The 16,867-nt window shown below is 40.3% G+C and overlaps 2 protein-coding genes across 5 annotated transcripts; both read left to right on the top strand.

The window, feature by feature from the left end:
* The first annotated feature begins 716 nt into the window (after positions 1-716).
* hjv (hemojuvelin BMP co-receptor) lies at positions 717-5,787 on the top strand. Of its 4 annotated transcripts, none has more exons than XM_017475139.3 (5): positions 717-909; positions 3,070-3,170; positions 3,455-3,628; positions 3,748-4,256; positions 4,595-5,787. In XM_017475139.3, the coding sequence occupies exons 3-5, from the start codon at positions 3,526-3,528 to the stop codon at positions 5,189-5,191; spliced, it is 1,209 nt and encodes a 402-aa protein (XP_017330628.1). In that variant the 5' UTR covers positions 717-909; positions 3,070-3,170; positions 3,455-3,525; the 3' UTR covers positions 5,192-5,787. The 4 variants fall into 4 exon arrangements, with proteins under 4 accessions (XP_017330628.1, XP_017330618.1, XP_017330637.1 ...); XM_017475129.3 differs by lacking the exon at positions 717-909 and adding an exon at positions 996-1,134; XM_017475148.3 differs by lacking the exon at positions 717-909 and adding an exon at positions 1,044-1,089.
* A 7,298-nt stretch (positions 5,788-13,085) lies between these two features.
* Positions 13,086-16,438, top strand: txnipb (thioredoxin interacting protein b). The gene is made up of 6 exons (XM_017481265.3): positions 13,086-13,606; positions 13,754-13,829; positions 13,917-14,064; positions 14,176-14,535; positions 14,647-14,949; positions 15,054-16,438. Exons 1-6 carry the CDS (start codon positions 13,351-13,353, stop codon positions 15,099-15,101), a joined length of 1,191 nt encoding a protein of 396 aa, XP_017336754.1. The 5' UTR covers positions 13,086-13,350; the 3' UTR covers positions 15,102-16,438.
* Positions 16,439-16,867: the final 429 nt, after the last annotated feature.

Raw genomic sequence — 16,867 nt, 5'->3', positions numbered from 1 at the left:
CAGAGGCCGGCAGTGCGGTTATAGACGGAGCATGATGGCCTACTGACTCGGGGCCCGGAGTAGGCCCAACAAGAGTCACATCAAACATAATAAAAAAAATGATCTGAGAGCCCAATATTTTCTATAGCCAGCTCACACACCACGACAACCCAGAACAGTACCAAATCCAGAGTGTGACCCTTCTTAAGAGGAAAAAATTAACACAACAAAGCTTAGGTGTCTCAAACCTAAGCTAAATCTACTTTAAATCTACTAAATTAATTTCAGCAGACAACACTTCTTTCTGGAAAGTTAAGCTTTTTAAAAATTTTTTATTTATTATTATTTAGTGAAGATGAGAGTACTACAGACGGCTTCACAAATTCCTGACAGCTTTAATGCACAAGCTGGTGGTACACACTGGATAATACAATCACAGCTCACACCAAACTGACACTTTTCTCAGATGCAGATGAGCAGAGGCACGTGTTTCACAGAAGGCATTTTGATAGCACCTTTCTAAAGGTTCTACAGCCTAAAGAGATAAATACATCGAAGCACATGTTTTGCTCGAGTCACTTATCCAAAGTGAATTTTTACACCATCGTACCCTAACAAACCGGATAAATTAAGGTTTGTTGTCAAACACCCCCGCTGAAGTGCAGTCACAGAGGGTCGTGATATGGCGTGGACTCCGTCTAAAATAGCTTCCCTGCGCGCTGGACCCGTGTGGAGCGGCGCAGTTGTTGCGCAGAGTGGCAGGTGTGCGCTGCGGGTGATTTACGCAGTCAACCGAGGCGCTCTCCCACTCATTCAGCACTGACCAGCACAGCTTGGCACAATTAGCACTACAGCTCTGGGCGCCCTTTTAATCACCCTTTGTGGTGGATATGCGGTGATTACACGTCTCGTTTCACGGAGTTGACAGAGGTAAGTCATAACAACAATCAATAATTAAGCTTCAAACTTGCTGTCTGTTCTGTGGCGTCACGATGATGGTGACTACCTTATATTCTTCTCTAACAAGGAGAATAAGTTTAAATGGAATAGACCGTGTGCTCTGCGGGGTTTGACTGCACTGTCAAAAATACAGACCAAAGGAATACTGTGGTATTTTGAAAAATTGAAACTTTTTTTGGTGATTGTTTTGGACAGGTGTGTATTTATATGTATGCTTTTTTAAGCATAAGAATTTATGAGTTTGAAGGAGAACTTTTATCTAGAGAACTGTAGCTGTCAGATCCACGGTTGGTATTTGAATGTTTTATTTTTTATTTTTTATTAATGTTCCTGAAATACATAGTTCACATTACACCCTCTCTGAGAGTAGAACATGAAAGAAACATGTTGTGTTATTATTATTTGAGAGATTTTGTCTTCCCTAGCAAACATGTTAGAGGTAAACAGAAATCTCAAAGAATACCAACACAACATATTTCTTCAACTGCATGTTCTACTGTCAGATAGGTTGTAATGGGGTTTATGTAGGCTATATCTGTGATGTTTGAGGGTTTTTATTTGATTTAATCTATCTATCTATCTATCTATCTATCTATCTATCTATCTATCTATCTATCTATCTGTTCTATTTGTATTAATATCCCCAATATAGCATACATAATTCACATACCAGACTATTTGACAGTATAAGATGAAGGAGATATATTGTGTATTGTTGATGTTATTTGAGTGATTTATTTTTAATCAACAAGCTAGAGATCATCAGAAAAAAATTAAAAGAAATGTGCACAAGAATTATATTACTACATAGAGATACAGCATGGAACTGCTATTCCTTCAAAACTCAGATATAGTGTGAGGGTGTGGTGATAACATGACAATTTACAGTTACTTCTTCTAATAAAGAACGTTTTGGAAGGGATCAGTTTACAGTAGTTCATGTGTGTGTGCACGTATATTTGCACCTGGAGGTTGGAGGTTCCTGTAACTGGTGGGGGATGGAACCCAGTGCTCTTCAGGGAATTCGTATATCAAGGGATGTTATTTGCTTTCTTTTTATCACATTCAAGTGGCGTTTCTGTGCTCAGAAATGCAGCTGAATTTGAAATCAGTAACATTCTATAGACACTTGCACAACAAATGGCCAACCAAACTGGACAAATGCATGGGGTGCATGGTCAGTACTGGGGGCATGAAGGCCCTCTGCAGCGGCAGATGTCAGAAATAGCTCAGCTATTCTGCTCATTGAGACACCAGATGAAATTAGATTGCCGAGGGAAGAAGATAGCCCATGTGGGTCAGAATGCTGGAAGCTCGACTGTGTTTGAAACACCTGGCATCCTCACCCAGCATTTCTGTCCATGCTTTTTCAGATGGGGCAGGGGTGGGGTGCTGTGGGCAGCTGGCTACCATCACAGGGTTTATTTAGCACCCTGTATTTCTGTCCTGCAACTGCCCATGTTCCTCTTGCCCCATTTAGGATTCCATCAACTGGAATGTCATGCCTGACTCAGCCAGCAGTTAGAAAAGCATTCTGTAAACAATCTACTACAAGAGTTTCTAGACATTAGTGAAAAAATTAACTGAAATTGTATTAACCCATAAAACTAAACCTAAATGTCCTTGTGCAGTCAATAGAATTTACCAAACAGGATCAAGGGAAGGGGTCAATAATACACATTTTAACTGAAATATGATCTTTGGCATTATTGTGCATGTACGCCAAAAGGTTTCTCTCTTTCTCTCCTTTATCATAATCTGATTATATTGTGATTGGCCTGATTTGCTTAAACTTCGTTTGGACAACCACTTCAAATTAGAGCTTGTGATCTCAATGCAAATATACACGAATGTCCATGAGTTTGCTTGCTTTCTTTTGATGTTTGCTCTCTACTCTGCAAATAACAAAACTGTAGCCAAGGTCCAAACTGCAGTACTTCCATGTTGATGGGATACACTAGTCACTACAGTAGTGAACCGCAGTATTTTTTTTAAAAAGAAATTTGCATTGCACCATGAAGTGTGTACAATATAAGTTATTTTCACCTGTTCACTCATTCAAAATATTACCCCTCATGTTCTGGATGATACTCATTGCATGCGGTTTTTGTGTGCTTCTTTCTTTCTAAGGTTGGACAATGTGTTAATGATGTCGCCATTCAGTGGATGGGTTTTGCACCTTTTGTTTATTAATTTTTTTCCAGGGCAAGAGCATCAGTCTGACACTTGAGGTAAGAATAGCTTACAGTACTTATTATGATAATGATCCACATGTGACATAATTGCTTTTGACTTAATTAATTCAGAACTGTTTGTATATCATAATGTAACGTATCGCTTAAAAAGGACAATCAACAGATTTTTATTCAAAAAGATTACAATAGAATACAGTAAAATCACAGCTTTTTTTAATGGATGAATCCCCAAACATAGCATTGCTGGCCGATTAAAAGCCGAGCAGAGCATTTGTTATTTGTGTTTGCACATGTCTCCATCATGTGGCTGTTTTGTGCAGTGAACCTCTGTCTTCCAAGCCAAAGTAAGTGTAAAGAGCTCCAGCAGTCTACTAAGGCTGTGTCTGTATGGATGGGAATGGGAACACGGGCTGCCTGCAATAACCATGTACAAATTACATGGAAACATCGCATTATCATCATACTGCTGCTTGTTCTCCTTTTAGCTTCACATGGTATGACTTTTTTTTATCTATTCTCTTTTTTTTTTTTTGTCATGTCAAGACTAGCAGGATGTGAAACAATTATGTGACATTGGATGTTGTTACATCTTTGTGACTCCCTTTTGCTGCAGCATGGGCCCAGTGTAGGATCCTGAGGTGTAACTCAGAATTTGTGGCTGCAACATTGGACCTGGGAGGCAGTGGTGGTGGTGGTGGGAAAGATCCAGGCAATGTGGGCTACTGCAGTGCCCTGCGCTCCTACGCTACCTGCACCCGGCGCACTGCCCGTGCCTGCCGTGGTGACTTGGCTTACCACTCTGCAGTGCAGGGCATCGAGGACTTGCTCATCCAGCACCGCTGTCCAAAGTCTGGGCCCACAGCTCAACCCCGCCCTCTACCCCAGGCCCCAGTATCTGGGGATGCCTGCTTTTACGAGAAAAGCTATGTGCAGCGTGAAGGCCGTGCACCAGAGTACCTGCACTGCGGTGTGTTCGGAGACCCTCATATCCGCACCTTCAACAATGAGTTTCAGACGTGTGCTGTCCCTGGAGCCTGGCCCCTCATTGACAACCAGTTTCTCTACATACAGGCCACCAGCTCACACACTAGAGAGAGCTCCTATGCCACTGCACTCACCAAGGTTAGGCCAGACAAATACACTACTGTGTATGTAACCATGTCATGAACCTCACAGGGGCATTGTCATGCTGGAATTTGTTTGGGCTTCTTAGTTCCAGTGAAGGGAAATTGATATGCTACAGCATGCAAAGACATTCTAGACAATTGTATGCATCCAACTTTGTGATAACAGTTTGAGGAAGGCCCACATATTGTATGGCTGTGATGGCCAGTTGTCCACATTTTTTTTTTTTTTTTTTTGAATATAGTGTATTTCATGCTCAGTAGGTAAAATGGTAGAGGTACATTGTATAAACTGGACATACAGTTAACCTGTCCATCTCCATTTTCCCTCCACAGATCACTATAATTTTTAAAAACTGGCGGGAGTGTGCTGAGCAGCAGATTTACCAGGCAGAGGTGGACAATGTCCCTGCAGCATTTGTAGATGGTTCTACAAGCAGTGGTGAGCGGCGAGGTCAGCACAGCCTGCAGGTGCGTTCCCAGGCCCTGGGACGCCATGCTGAGATCCGGGCAGCGCACATCGGCACCACAGTGGTGGTACGTCAGAGCGGCCACTCACTGGGGCTGGCTGTGAGCTCTCCACGTGCTATTATCGAGTCATATACCCCCGAGCAGGACCTGCAGCTGTGCCTGTGGGGATGTCCAGCCTCTCAGCGCTTACACACACCATCTGTGTGGCCCACCACGCTTGCATACATACACTGCTCATCTCTACTGCCAGCCCAGGACGTCTACTTCCAGGCATGCCTTTTTGATCTGCTGGCCACTGGGGACATGAACTCCAGCTCATCTGCGCTTGAGGCTTTGGAAGATGCCCGAGCCATGATTACTGACCCTCAAAAGGTGCATCTAGTGGCATCTGCAGCAAACAGGGAACTATCATGGCTCATAGCAGTATTCATGCCTATGGTTACATTTAGACTCATATTTTGAATGTAATCATGCTGATATTACTCAAATGGCAGCTATTTCCTATTTTAAGATTTTATATTAAAAAAAATTAGCTATACCTCTTTCATGTCATATTTTCTCAGAACCTTGGTGACTGAACAATCAAACAGATTTTTTGTAAAATCGATCAAAATGGGGTTAATATGTCCTGATATATGATTATATTTGACCTGCAATATTCTCCAGTAACGTGGGATGTTAATTTTATTTTCAGATCTAAGTTAAGGTGATAAAATATTTCAATATTAGAATATTATTTAATGTATGAATCGTTGTTATTATGACTACTTTGAAAGATTTATAACTGTAATGGCTGTCCAACAGGATGTGCTCGAGAAGACAGTCTGGAACTGTCTCTTGGGAAATTCAGTATTATTTTATTTAAAAATATGTTAGTGAATAGTACGATCTTTTTCAGTTCATGTCAAAAACATCCAGAAGTATTAGAATGTAGGCCTTCTGGTGCCAGAAACAATGGCTCCTAGATTTAAAACCACTTTTTTTAACTGTCAAATTTTTTAAAATGTCTTTTTAAAAATGTGCACACATATGAATATCAATACATGAGTACAATGTTACACACTTGCTTGCTTGCTTGCTTATTTATTTATTTATTTATTTATTTATTTATTTATTTATTTATTTATTTATTTATTTTATTTAATTAATTTTACAAGTTCCCTGTTTATGGCAGCACAGTGGTGAAGCAGGTAGTGCTACTGCCAGACAGCTCCATGGTCCCATAAGTTTCCTCTCATCTCCTATAAAACCATGCCAGTTGGTAGGTTGGATAAATTGCTCCTAGGTGTGAATGAGTGCCCTGTGATGTGCTCCAGATCCACCACAACACTGAGCAGGAAAATACAGGTATTGAAAGTGAGTATGTAGCCTGTTGACAGCACCCATGTAAGGCATGCATGAAGAAGGGGGAGGGGGAAAATAATATTTTTGGTTAGCCATTTATTACTTTCTATAGGAATAAATTTTGCTGCCTCACAGCTCCAAGGTTCTCAATTCAATCCTGAGCTCAGACTACTGTCTGCGCTTAGTTTCTCTGCATGATCTCCCTGTGTGTGGGTTTCTTCTGGGTTCTGGTTTCCTCCCACACTGGTAGGTGGATTGGCTACTATAAATAGCCCCTAGGTGTGAATGACTGTGTGAATGGTACCCTGCGATAAATTGGAGTGGCTTCCAGGGTGTATATCCACTACATGTCCAGTGTTTCTGGGATAGGCTCAGGATCAATTGTAAACCTGATCAGGATAAGGAGATTATACAAGATAAAGGAATGAATGAAAGAGAAACTACATATAAAAAAAAAAAAGTTCACACAAACAAATTGTACAGTCAGAGCACCGCCACAAATTGCAGAAAGAATCATTATCGGCCAAAGGCCCCTAATATCTAGTACCTCAGCAATAATGATGAATATGATTTTTCATACTTTAAATACTTATTTTCATATATTAAATAGCTTTACTCAGTTACAAACAAAAAATTTTTTTAACCTTTTTGCTTATGCATATTTTTGGTACTTTCAGATTTCTGTGAATTTTAGGAAGGTCGTTTGTTCTTGCTCCTTCAGTGTTAATGGTACATCATGGATGGAACCACGGTAACTGTGGATTTGAGTCTTGACACATTATTGTAATCCACACATACACATCTGCCACATATGTTTTATGGACCTCCATGTCAACCCCTAAATGTATACTTTGTTTTACTTGCATACATACAGTGTCCTCCACTAATATTGGCACCCTGGGTAAATATGAGCAAAGAAAGTTGTGAAAAATTGTCTTTATTGTTTAAGGTTTTGATATTTTGTTCAGAAAATTCACAAAAATATTCTGTTCTCATGGACGTCAAACAATTTCAAACACAACACAGGTTTATCAAAAATATATATTTGTTAAATATAGGTGTGCAACGATTATTGGCACCACTATGAGAAAAATATATTTGAAGTATATTCCCATTGATATTTTTAAAAAAAATTTAGTACACCTGGGTGACTAGGAACAGGAAATTGTTCAACCATGACTTCCTGTTTCACAGGGGTATAAATATGAGGTAACACATAGGCCAAATTCCCTTAGTTCATAGCAATGGGTAAGACCAAGGAATATAGCTGTGATGTGTGGCAAAAAGTTGTTGAGCTTCACAAAATGGGGAATGGCTATAGGAAAATAGCAAAAGCATTGAAAATGCCCATTTCCACCATCAGGGTAACAGAAGTTCCAGTCATCTGGAAATGTTATGAATCAACCTGGAATTGGACATGTGTCTATATTGTCTCAACGCACTGTGAAGAGGATGGTTCGAGTGGCCAAAAAATCTCCAAGGATCACAGCTGGAGAACTGCAGAAGTTAGTTGCATCTTGGGGTCAGAAAGTCTCCAAAACTGCAATCCGAAGTCACCTATCTTATCTTGGCAAAGGGAGGTAGCACAAAGTATTGACTAAAAGGTTGCCAATAACTGTTGCACACCTATATTTAACAAATAGGTAACAGGTAACAAACCTGTGTTGTGTTTGCAGTAGTTTGATATCCATGAGAGAAGAGTATATTTGTTAATTTTTTTTTAACAAAAAATCAAAAGGTTAAACAATAAAGACAAATTTTCACAGCCGTCTTTTGCTCATATTTACCAAGGGTGCCAATATTAGTGGAGGACACTGTATACAGTAGCCTAGTGCCTGACACAGTATCTGTATACGCAAAATTATTTTGTTAGATAAGTACAATTATTCTGTTATTTTTTATCTCTCATTTTGTTCACAATAGTGTACTGTTTAACAGTACACTATTGTGGTAGCTTGTATATCAATATATTTAAAGTTTAGGTGCTGCATCAATAATAACAAACCCACATATTCTTAAAACTGCATTATTATTAATTTCAGCAATAATAGCATTCTTTTTAGACATCCGGTATATTGGACCTGTTTGCTGCAAGGAAAAGTCAATCTGGAGTAAGGCACTTTGAGAGTGGTTTGCAAGGATCACGCAATAGATGGCAGTACAGCTACCAGCAACCGAGAGTGGGAGATGAAAATGCTCAGTCATCTGATATGAGTGACTCTGTGCCAGCATTTGATCACTGCCCACGTTATTCTGGATGAGGAAGACGTATACTCTGGCTCAGTATGCCATCTCCAGAACACACTCTGCAAAAAGATCAAAGCTCTTCAAGACTTAGGCACATCTCACTGATGTAGATATCTCACTGAAAATGTGAGTTCAAAGTATCAGCCTCCTCTTTTAACCTGCTTCCCTATACTGATAGATACTGATGTGAAGAAATTAGTGTCAAAAGACTGGGCTTAGGCAAAAAAAAAAAAAAAAAAGGCCCCAGAATATATTACAGGTTTCAGGTTTGTAATGGTATATTTAGCACGTTTGTTGATATTACAATGGAAGACATTCTGTCTGCATACTGTACCTGGGTTGAGATCTTGTAAGTATGAAGGTCAATGTATATGATTTACATAATTTAATCCTCATCAAACTATTTAGCGAGCCCTCGTGCCTTGTGGACAGGGATACTGTCATCCTGGAAGAAACCACATGCATCAAGATAGAAATGTTTCTTCATGGGATAAAGATAAAATGCCTCCACAACAGTTTATATATATATATATATTCAGATCTGGTGACTGGGAACAAATCACCAAACCTACGATTAGTGGACAACCTGCTCTACCATCTGAGCCACAGCTTCCCCAAATTGGTTAAATTGTGTCCATGAAGGGATTCACATTATCAGCATCAACACTCAAAAAGGCTGTGGCATTCAAGCAATGATTGGTTAGTATTAACAGGCCCAGAAGGAAAATGTGCCAAGAAAACATTCCCCACACCATTATACCTCCTCCACCAGCCTGGACTGTTGACACAAGGCAAATTGGGCCATAGATTCATGATGTTGGTGCAAAATTCTGATCCTACTATCTGTGTGTCTCAGCAGAAATCGAGATTCACCATAACTGTACAGAGTGGTTATCTGAGTTACTGTAGCCTTTCTGTCGGCTCAAACCATTCTGGCCATTCTCTGTTGATTTCTCTCATCAACAACAAAACTGCTCACTGGATGTTTTTTTGTTATTGAACAAATTCCCAAGAAAAATACTCAAACTATCCCGTCTGGCACCAACAATCACACCACGGTCAAAATCATTAAGATCACATTTTTTCCCCATTCTGATGGTCGATGTGAACATTACACAAAGCTACTGACCCGTATCTGCATGATTTTATGCATTGTACTAGATAATTGCATGAATGAGTAGGTGTACAAGTGTTCCTAATAAAGTGCTCAGTGAGTGTAAATTAGGCATGCTAGCTAACTAGCAAACTAAGCCTGTTAAATTCTTAGCTATTTAGCCAGATAAAATGGATGCTGCAAAGATGGAGCTGTTCCCTCTGCTCGCTCTGGTTCGTGCATGCACACTCTCCGTGCACGTCGTTGCCGTAGCATCATCTGCCGGCGAGATCGTGACAAATATTGTGTGCCAGTATAATTGCAGGCTTTCATTCCAGCTGAAGAGGAGCCCAATAGTTGATAGTTGACCAAGATAAAAACAGTGAAATAGGTCTGGCTTCTAATTGGTTTGAATGAAAACCTGCAGACCCCAGCAGAGTTTTGCATGTTCTCGCTGTGTTTGTGTGGGGTTCCTCGATATGTCGATTGGCTATGCTAAATAGCTCCTAGGTGTGTGTATGGGTGCACATATGCTGTCCGGTAGACTTGTGTCCCATTTGGTTACTCCAATTCTCTTGCCTTGAGCCCAGTGTTAACAGGATTGGCTCTGGATTCATGACCAGGATAAAGTGGTTGCTGGAGTTAAATGAATGAATGAATGAACATTTAGCATAATCAAGCAACACTTTTTCAGTGGTGGAAAAATGTAATTGGAGTGATGTGTGCAGGCTCAGAAATAAAAGCACCAGACTATACTTTTCTTTGCCAGTCAGGTGGTACCATGAAGGGATACCCCTTTGTATCTTAAGTATCATTCACCTGGAAATGTGAATATACAGGGTGTCCCAAAAGTCTCCATACATACAGGACTATGTCTGTCAGCATGACATCGGTCAGTGGATGTTCTTGCACATCCTCTTCTCGATTGGTCCATCGCAAGTGACAGATTCCTGATCCAGCCATGAGAATGATTTCTTCTTTTGTTGTCAAAGGTATTCTTAAAGGCTATCTGAAAATAGCCTCTCTCTCTCTCTCTCTCTCTCTCTCTCTCTCTATATATATATATATATATATATATATATATATATATATATATATATATATATATATATACAGTATCTCACAAAAGTGAGTACACCCCTCACATTTTTACATTTTTGTAAATATTTGATTCTATCTTTTCATGTGACAATACTAAAGAAATGACACTTTGCTACAATGTAAAGTAGTGAGTGTACAGCTTGTGTAACAGTGTAAATTTGCTGTCCCCTCAAAATAACTCAAAACACAGCCATTAATGTCTAAACCGCTGCCAACAAAAGTGAGTACACCCCTAAGTGAAAATGTCCAAATTGGGCCAAAGTGTCAATATTTTGTCTGGCCACCATTATTTTCCAGCACTGCCTTAAAACTCTTGGACATGGAGTTCACCAGAGCTTCACAGGTTGCCACTGGAGTCCCCTTCCACTCCTCCATGACGACATCACGGAGCTGGTGCATCTTAGAGACCTTGTGCTCCTCCACCTTCTGTTTGAGGATCCCCCATAGATGCTCAATAGGGTTTAGATCTGGAGACATGCTTGGCCAGTCCATCACCTTTACCCTCAGCTTCTTTAGCAAGGCAAAAGTAATTATCATGCTGGAATACTGCCCTGTGGCCCAGTCTCCAAAGGGAGGGGATCATGCTCTGCTTCAGTATGTCACAGTACATGTTGGCATTCATGGTTACCTCAATGAACTGTAGCTCCCCAGTGCCGGCAGCACTCATGCAGCCCCAGACTATGACATTCCCACCACCATGCTTGACTGTAGGCAAATCACACACTTGTCTTTGTACTCCTCACCTGGTTGCCGCCACACACGCTTGACACCATCTGAACCAAATAAGTTTACCTTGGTCTCATCAGACCACAGGACACGGTTCCAGTAATCCATGTCCTTGGTCTGCTTGTCTTCAGCAAGCTGTTTGCGGGCTTTCTTGTGCATCATCTTTAGAAGAGGCTTCCTTCTGGGACGACAGCCATGCAGACCAATTTGATCAGTGTGCAGTGTATGGTCTGAGCACTGACAGGCTGACCCCCACCCCTTCAACCTCTGCAGCAATGCTGGCAGCACTCATACATCTATTTCCCAAAGACAACCTCTGGATATGATGCTGAGCACGTGCACTCAACTTCTTTGGTCGACCATGGCGAGGCCTGTTCTGAGTGGAACCTGTCCTGTTAAACCTCTGTATGATCTTGATCACTGTGCTGCAGCTCAGTGTCAGGGTCTTGGCAATCTTCTCATAGCCTAGGCCATCTTTATGTAGAGCAACAATTCTTTTTTTCAGATCCTCAGAGAGTTCTTTGCCATGAGGTGCCATGTTGAACTTCCAGTGACCAGTATGAGGGAGTGTGAGAGTGAAGACACCAAATTTAACACACCTGCTCCCCATTCACACCTGAGACCTTCTAACACTAACAAGTCACATGACACCGGGGAGAGAAAATGGCTAATTGGGCCCAATTTGGACATTTTCACTTAGGGGTGTACTCAATTTTGTTGCCAGCGGTTTAGACATTAATGGCTGTGTGTTGAGTTATTTTGAGGGGATAGAAAATTTACACTGTTATACAAGCTGTACACTCACTACTTTACATTGTAGCAAAGTGTCATTTCTTCAGTGTTGTCACATGAAAAGATATAATCAAATATTTACAGAAATGTGAGGGGTGTAATCACTTTTGTGAGATATTGTATGTGTGTATGTATGTGTGTGTGTATGTGTGTGTGTGTATATATATATATATATATATATATATATATATATATATATATATATATATATATATATATATATATATATACACACTGGGTATGAAAACATTTAGCTAAAAAGTGTTAATTTCCCCTATGTATGGAGACTTTTGAGACACCCTGTAGTATAACTAGTATTACCTGGTATTATGTAATTTAGTACATAATTGGACTTTAAGCACCACTAATGCTAATTTAAACCTTTACTCTAAAAGCTAATTAAAGGTAAGCCACATACGTCTTCCCAGGTAATAGATGGTAATAGGTAATAGGTCCTCTTTATTTCTGAGAGGACCATGGTTTTTAAGAAGAAAAGTGTGTGTGTGTGTGAGAGAGAGAGAGAGAGAGAGAGAGAGAGAGAGAGAGAGAGAGAGAGAGAGAGATTCTTCAACACTGAAGAAAATTCATCTGGCTTAAGAATGAAAGTGAGAACTTTATAAAATAAGGAGAGGAATTAGTGGACATATTCATAATAAACACTGGATAAACAGTGGACTGTCATTTAATATGGTTCAAAGGTAAAATTAGTAACCCTGGTCAAGCCTAGGCCTACATTCCGAGAAAGAGCAATTAAGGGCGAGTATTTATTGACCTCGTGTGTACAATGCACTGGAAGTGTAAGGAATAAACAGCATCTGATAGGTTGTCCATCTAGGGTTCCCCCTTACACGCCCCACCTACTTGTACAGTACCATCCAACTTGTCCACGCCTCCCTTTCTCATTATACGGGAATGTTCACGCGGTGTACACGCGCCGAAGCTGGACGTTGATTGGTTAAAAGATACCCAAACAACACGCCTGGCCAGTCAGAGCGCAATGCAAGAAGTAATTCGCAGCGTGCACGCGCTGTTCACGTGTAGACATGTCAGGTAGCCAGTGAGCGGTTTCATATATTGGTAAATATAAAACAACTGAGCCCATTCTCTGGTCACAACACTTCCACGGAACTAACAGAGACAAAACAAACAAACAAACGAATAATTAAACCTGTTGAAGTTGAAAGAGTTGCACGCCGGAGTGTGTATTAAGTAAATGAGCAGTACAGAGGCTTAATCTAAACATAAATAGAGCGGTGAAACTAAGCGCATCCTCTAATTCCGTGTTTTGACTCGTGTTAGTCTTTCAAAGAGTGCGAAAATGGTTGTTTTGTCTAAAAAACCAAAGACTTTCAAGATTGAGTTCGGCGATTCCACCAAGGCTTTTTATTCCAGTGGGGATAAAGTGGCTGGGCGAGTGGTGGTGGAGGTGTCGGAGACTACTCGAGTTGCGGCCATGAGACTGTATGGAATCGGCTGCGCCAACGTGGAGTACAGCAAAGGAAAGCAGCGCTGTAAAGATGCCATAGATTACCTCAAATACCAAGATGTTCTTCACCTGGACCAGCAGCCTACAGGTAAAGCAAGTGATACTGCTATGACATGCGATTTATTTGGCCATGATGATTTTAAGAATGTAAAACAAACAAATCAATAAATAATAATAACCACCATCATCATCCTCATCATTTAAATTGTCTGACTCTGTCTGTCTTGTTTTTCAGACTCAGATGGCTCTATTATTCTCAGACCTGGAAATAGATACAAGTACACCTTTGGGTTTGAGCTTCCCCAGTCAGGGTAAGCATCTCTACATGCTGAGTTTGTCAAGAAAATATGCTTGCTTGTTGTTCAGCTATCTGAAAGCAGATGTTTCTGTTTTCACAGGCAGCTGGTGTCCTCATATAAAGGCAAATTTGGCTCTGTTGAGTACTATGTGAAAGCGGTGATGGAGAGGCCCTGCCAGTCAGATGTAGAGTGCAAAAAGTACTTTGAGGTGGAGGAACCGATTGATGTCAACACTCCCGACCTTACAGTGAGTCAGCCTCGACAGTTTGTAAAATTCCCCTGTGGTCACCAGGACTTTATTCAAACGATAAATGAAAGTACTAAGATCTTACTATTCCTGATCCTTTTTTTCCTCCAGTCCCCTGCCGCCGGAGTGACAGAGAAAAAGCTGACCTGCATGTTCATTCCTGATGGCAGTGTGTCAATCACAGCAAAGATTGATCGTAAGGGCTACTGTGAAGGAGAGAACATCTGCATCGATGCCAAATTTGAGAACACCTGCTCTCGCATTATTGTCCCCAAAGCTGCCATTATTGTCACGCACACTTTTCGGGCCAATGGCCGCACTAAGGTGCTCCGTGAAAAGATCTCAGCTGTCAGGGGCAATCATATAATCTCTGGCATGTATGACATATGGCAGGGTAAAACCTTCCGAGTGCCCAAACTAAGACCCACCATCTTGGGCTGCAACATCATCCACATGGACTACACTCTGATGGTGAGCTCAGCACACACCATTAAGAGCCATGCCATATCCATATCATCTTATGAGTTGACTCCAATTGCACCGGCATAGATCTTAATTTATTTGTCTTATATGTGTGTTCAGATTTATGTGCACATCCCAGGAAGTGAGAAGCTAACCCTAGAGCTTCCTTTGGTCATTGGGACAATCCCCTTTACTGGCTTTGCCAGTCGTACCAGCAGCATGAGCAGTCAAGAAGGGAGCTCGGCAGCATCCAGCAGCCTGGTGTCCATGCCCTCTGCTCCACCTAGCTACAGCGAAATACCTCTACATGGCTGCTTGGACCCATTCATCACACCATTGCTAGATGACTACACAGAAGATGACAGTCCTATCTTCATGCATGCGAGAGAGTACTATCAGACACCTCCTCCAGCCTATACCGAGGTATGCAAACGTGCAGACATCTGAAAAACAAGTGTGGACAGTTCCTGAAGTAAATTGGCAAGAGGTTAAGCCTAACACTTTCTCCCTGTCCTCTTGTGTTGCAGGTGCAAGAGGGATGCAATAGAAGTGGCACTACCCTCCAGTTATGTTAAACAGCTGTAGCTGCAAAAATCTTCGAAAGAGATTATTTTGCTGAGAAATTAACTTTTCTGTTCATTTGTGCGAATGTCGTTGCAAGTTGGTAAACTTATTTAAGTCTCAGTATGTAATGTAATAACAAAGGATGCTTTCACTTATATGAGCATTAGCTTCTTGAGAACAGTATTACACATTATTAGTATTAGTATTAATATAATTAATAATAATTAATTAATATTAATTATTAGTATTAATATTAGTATTAGTGCCTGATTTGTGTTTCTTGATTATTTCTGGGGTATCCTCAGTGTTTAGACCTGAAAGGGTTTTTTTTTTTTTTCAAATGGAAGTTGAGCTTTGCCATATTGGCTTAATGATAATCCTGCCATTATAGTCATTCCAGACACAGTCTAAAAAAGATCATTAGGACTGGTAAAAATCAATGCAACTGTGGAAATATAATGCCTTTTTACTGTAATATGTTTATGTACATAGGGCATGATTTCAGAATGCACTTAGTATACAACTTTGTATCAGAGTTAATGGTTTGTTTTTATTTTGCTTTGAGAAATTGAACGTGATATCAATCATTAACATGTTAACAGTATGTTCTAATAGTTTATTTACTTTTATTATAGACATTACACACAATAATATTGAAACAGTGTAGCGTAATTACCTGTAATTACGATTTGCTTTGGGAATTTGAGAATTATTTCATTTATGTAAATTTTCTATATACATATTTTATACATACCTACCTGTGCTAAGTGTGTTATGTACGTACACTAGTTTATAGGAGATGATGTCAGAAATGAGAATCTGTTTGCCCTGATGGTACATGCATCACGTCAGACTTGAGCTATTGGATGGGATTCCTGCAATGTAGAGGAAAGGTTGGTAGCAGGATATGAGCAGGAACCAATGGCACAAATCCAGGGGAACACAATATTATTAAATGCCACCTGTTGGGTATCAGCGGAGGTATTATTTACAGTATATGTTTAGCTGGAAACTATTCAGAAACTGCCTAGTGATTGATGAGCTTCTCATCCTCCAAATACATTACCAATGTAATGTGCTTTTAATCCAGCTGGGCACATTCAAAGAGTAAACAATCAAACCCAAATATAAGCTCAACTTTCTTAATCACTTAGATAACAGCTAAAATTGTGCATTTCTCCACTGGTAATAAAGCATAATTCATAATACCTGTTAGTGAAAGAACCCTTATCACTACTTAATTGAACATTAATATAATGGTTGCAATAATACACAACTATATAAATAGTTAAGATGTGTTTATTCTCACTTGACAATATCAGTGTAATTAAATCTAATTTTAATTTGTTTTATTGTCATTATTATAATGTAAAATGTCATCCTGGCACATCCTAGCATATGACAGACTAGTTCAGCTCCAGTAACTAACTTTGATGGTGGATAACTAATAAAGTAATAAAAGCCAGGATTTCTTCACTGAACGTGCAGAGTACCACGTTGCACAATAGGCTAGAGAACACATAAGCGCAGGAGGAAATGTATGCATTACAGCATGTGTGAATCTTGTCATGGGTGAGCTCAGCATGTCTGCAGCCATCAAAGCAGAAACCTGATGCTGTTGTTTACTCCCACTGCAGCTGTCCTCATACAGTGGACCTTCTGAAAAAGGAGCAGGATCTCTTTCTGTCCATGCTCCCTTGCTTGCTTTCTCCTTTTCTAGCTGTCCTCAACCTGCAGCTCTCTCCAACTTTAGCAGTACCCACGAACCAAGCCAAGT

The sequence above is a fragment of the Ictalurus punctatus genome, chromosome 1, assembly GCF_001660625.3.
Source record: "Ictalurus punctatus breed USDA103 chromosome 1, Coco_2.0, whole genome shotgun sequence".
NCBI lineage: Eukaryota > Metazoa > Chordata > Actinopteri > Siluriformes > Ictaluridae > Ictalurus > Ictalurus punctatus.
Note: the sequence above shows the minus strand (reverse complement) of the source record. Positions and strands in the feature narration are given on the sequence as shown.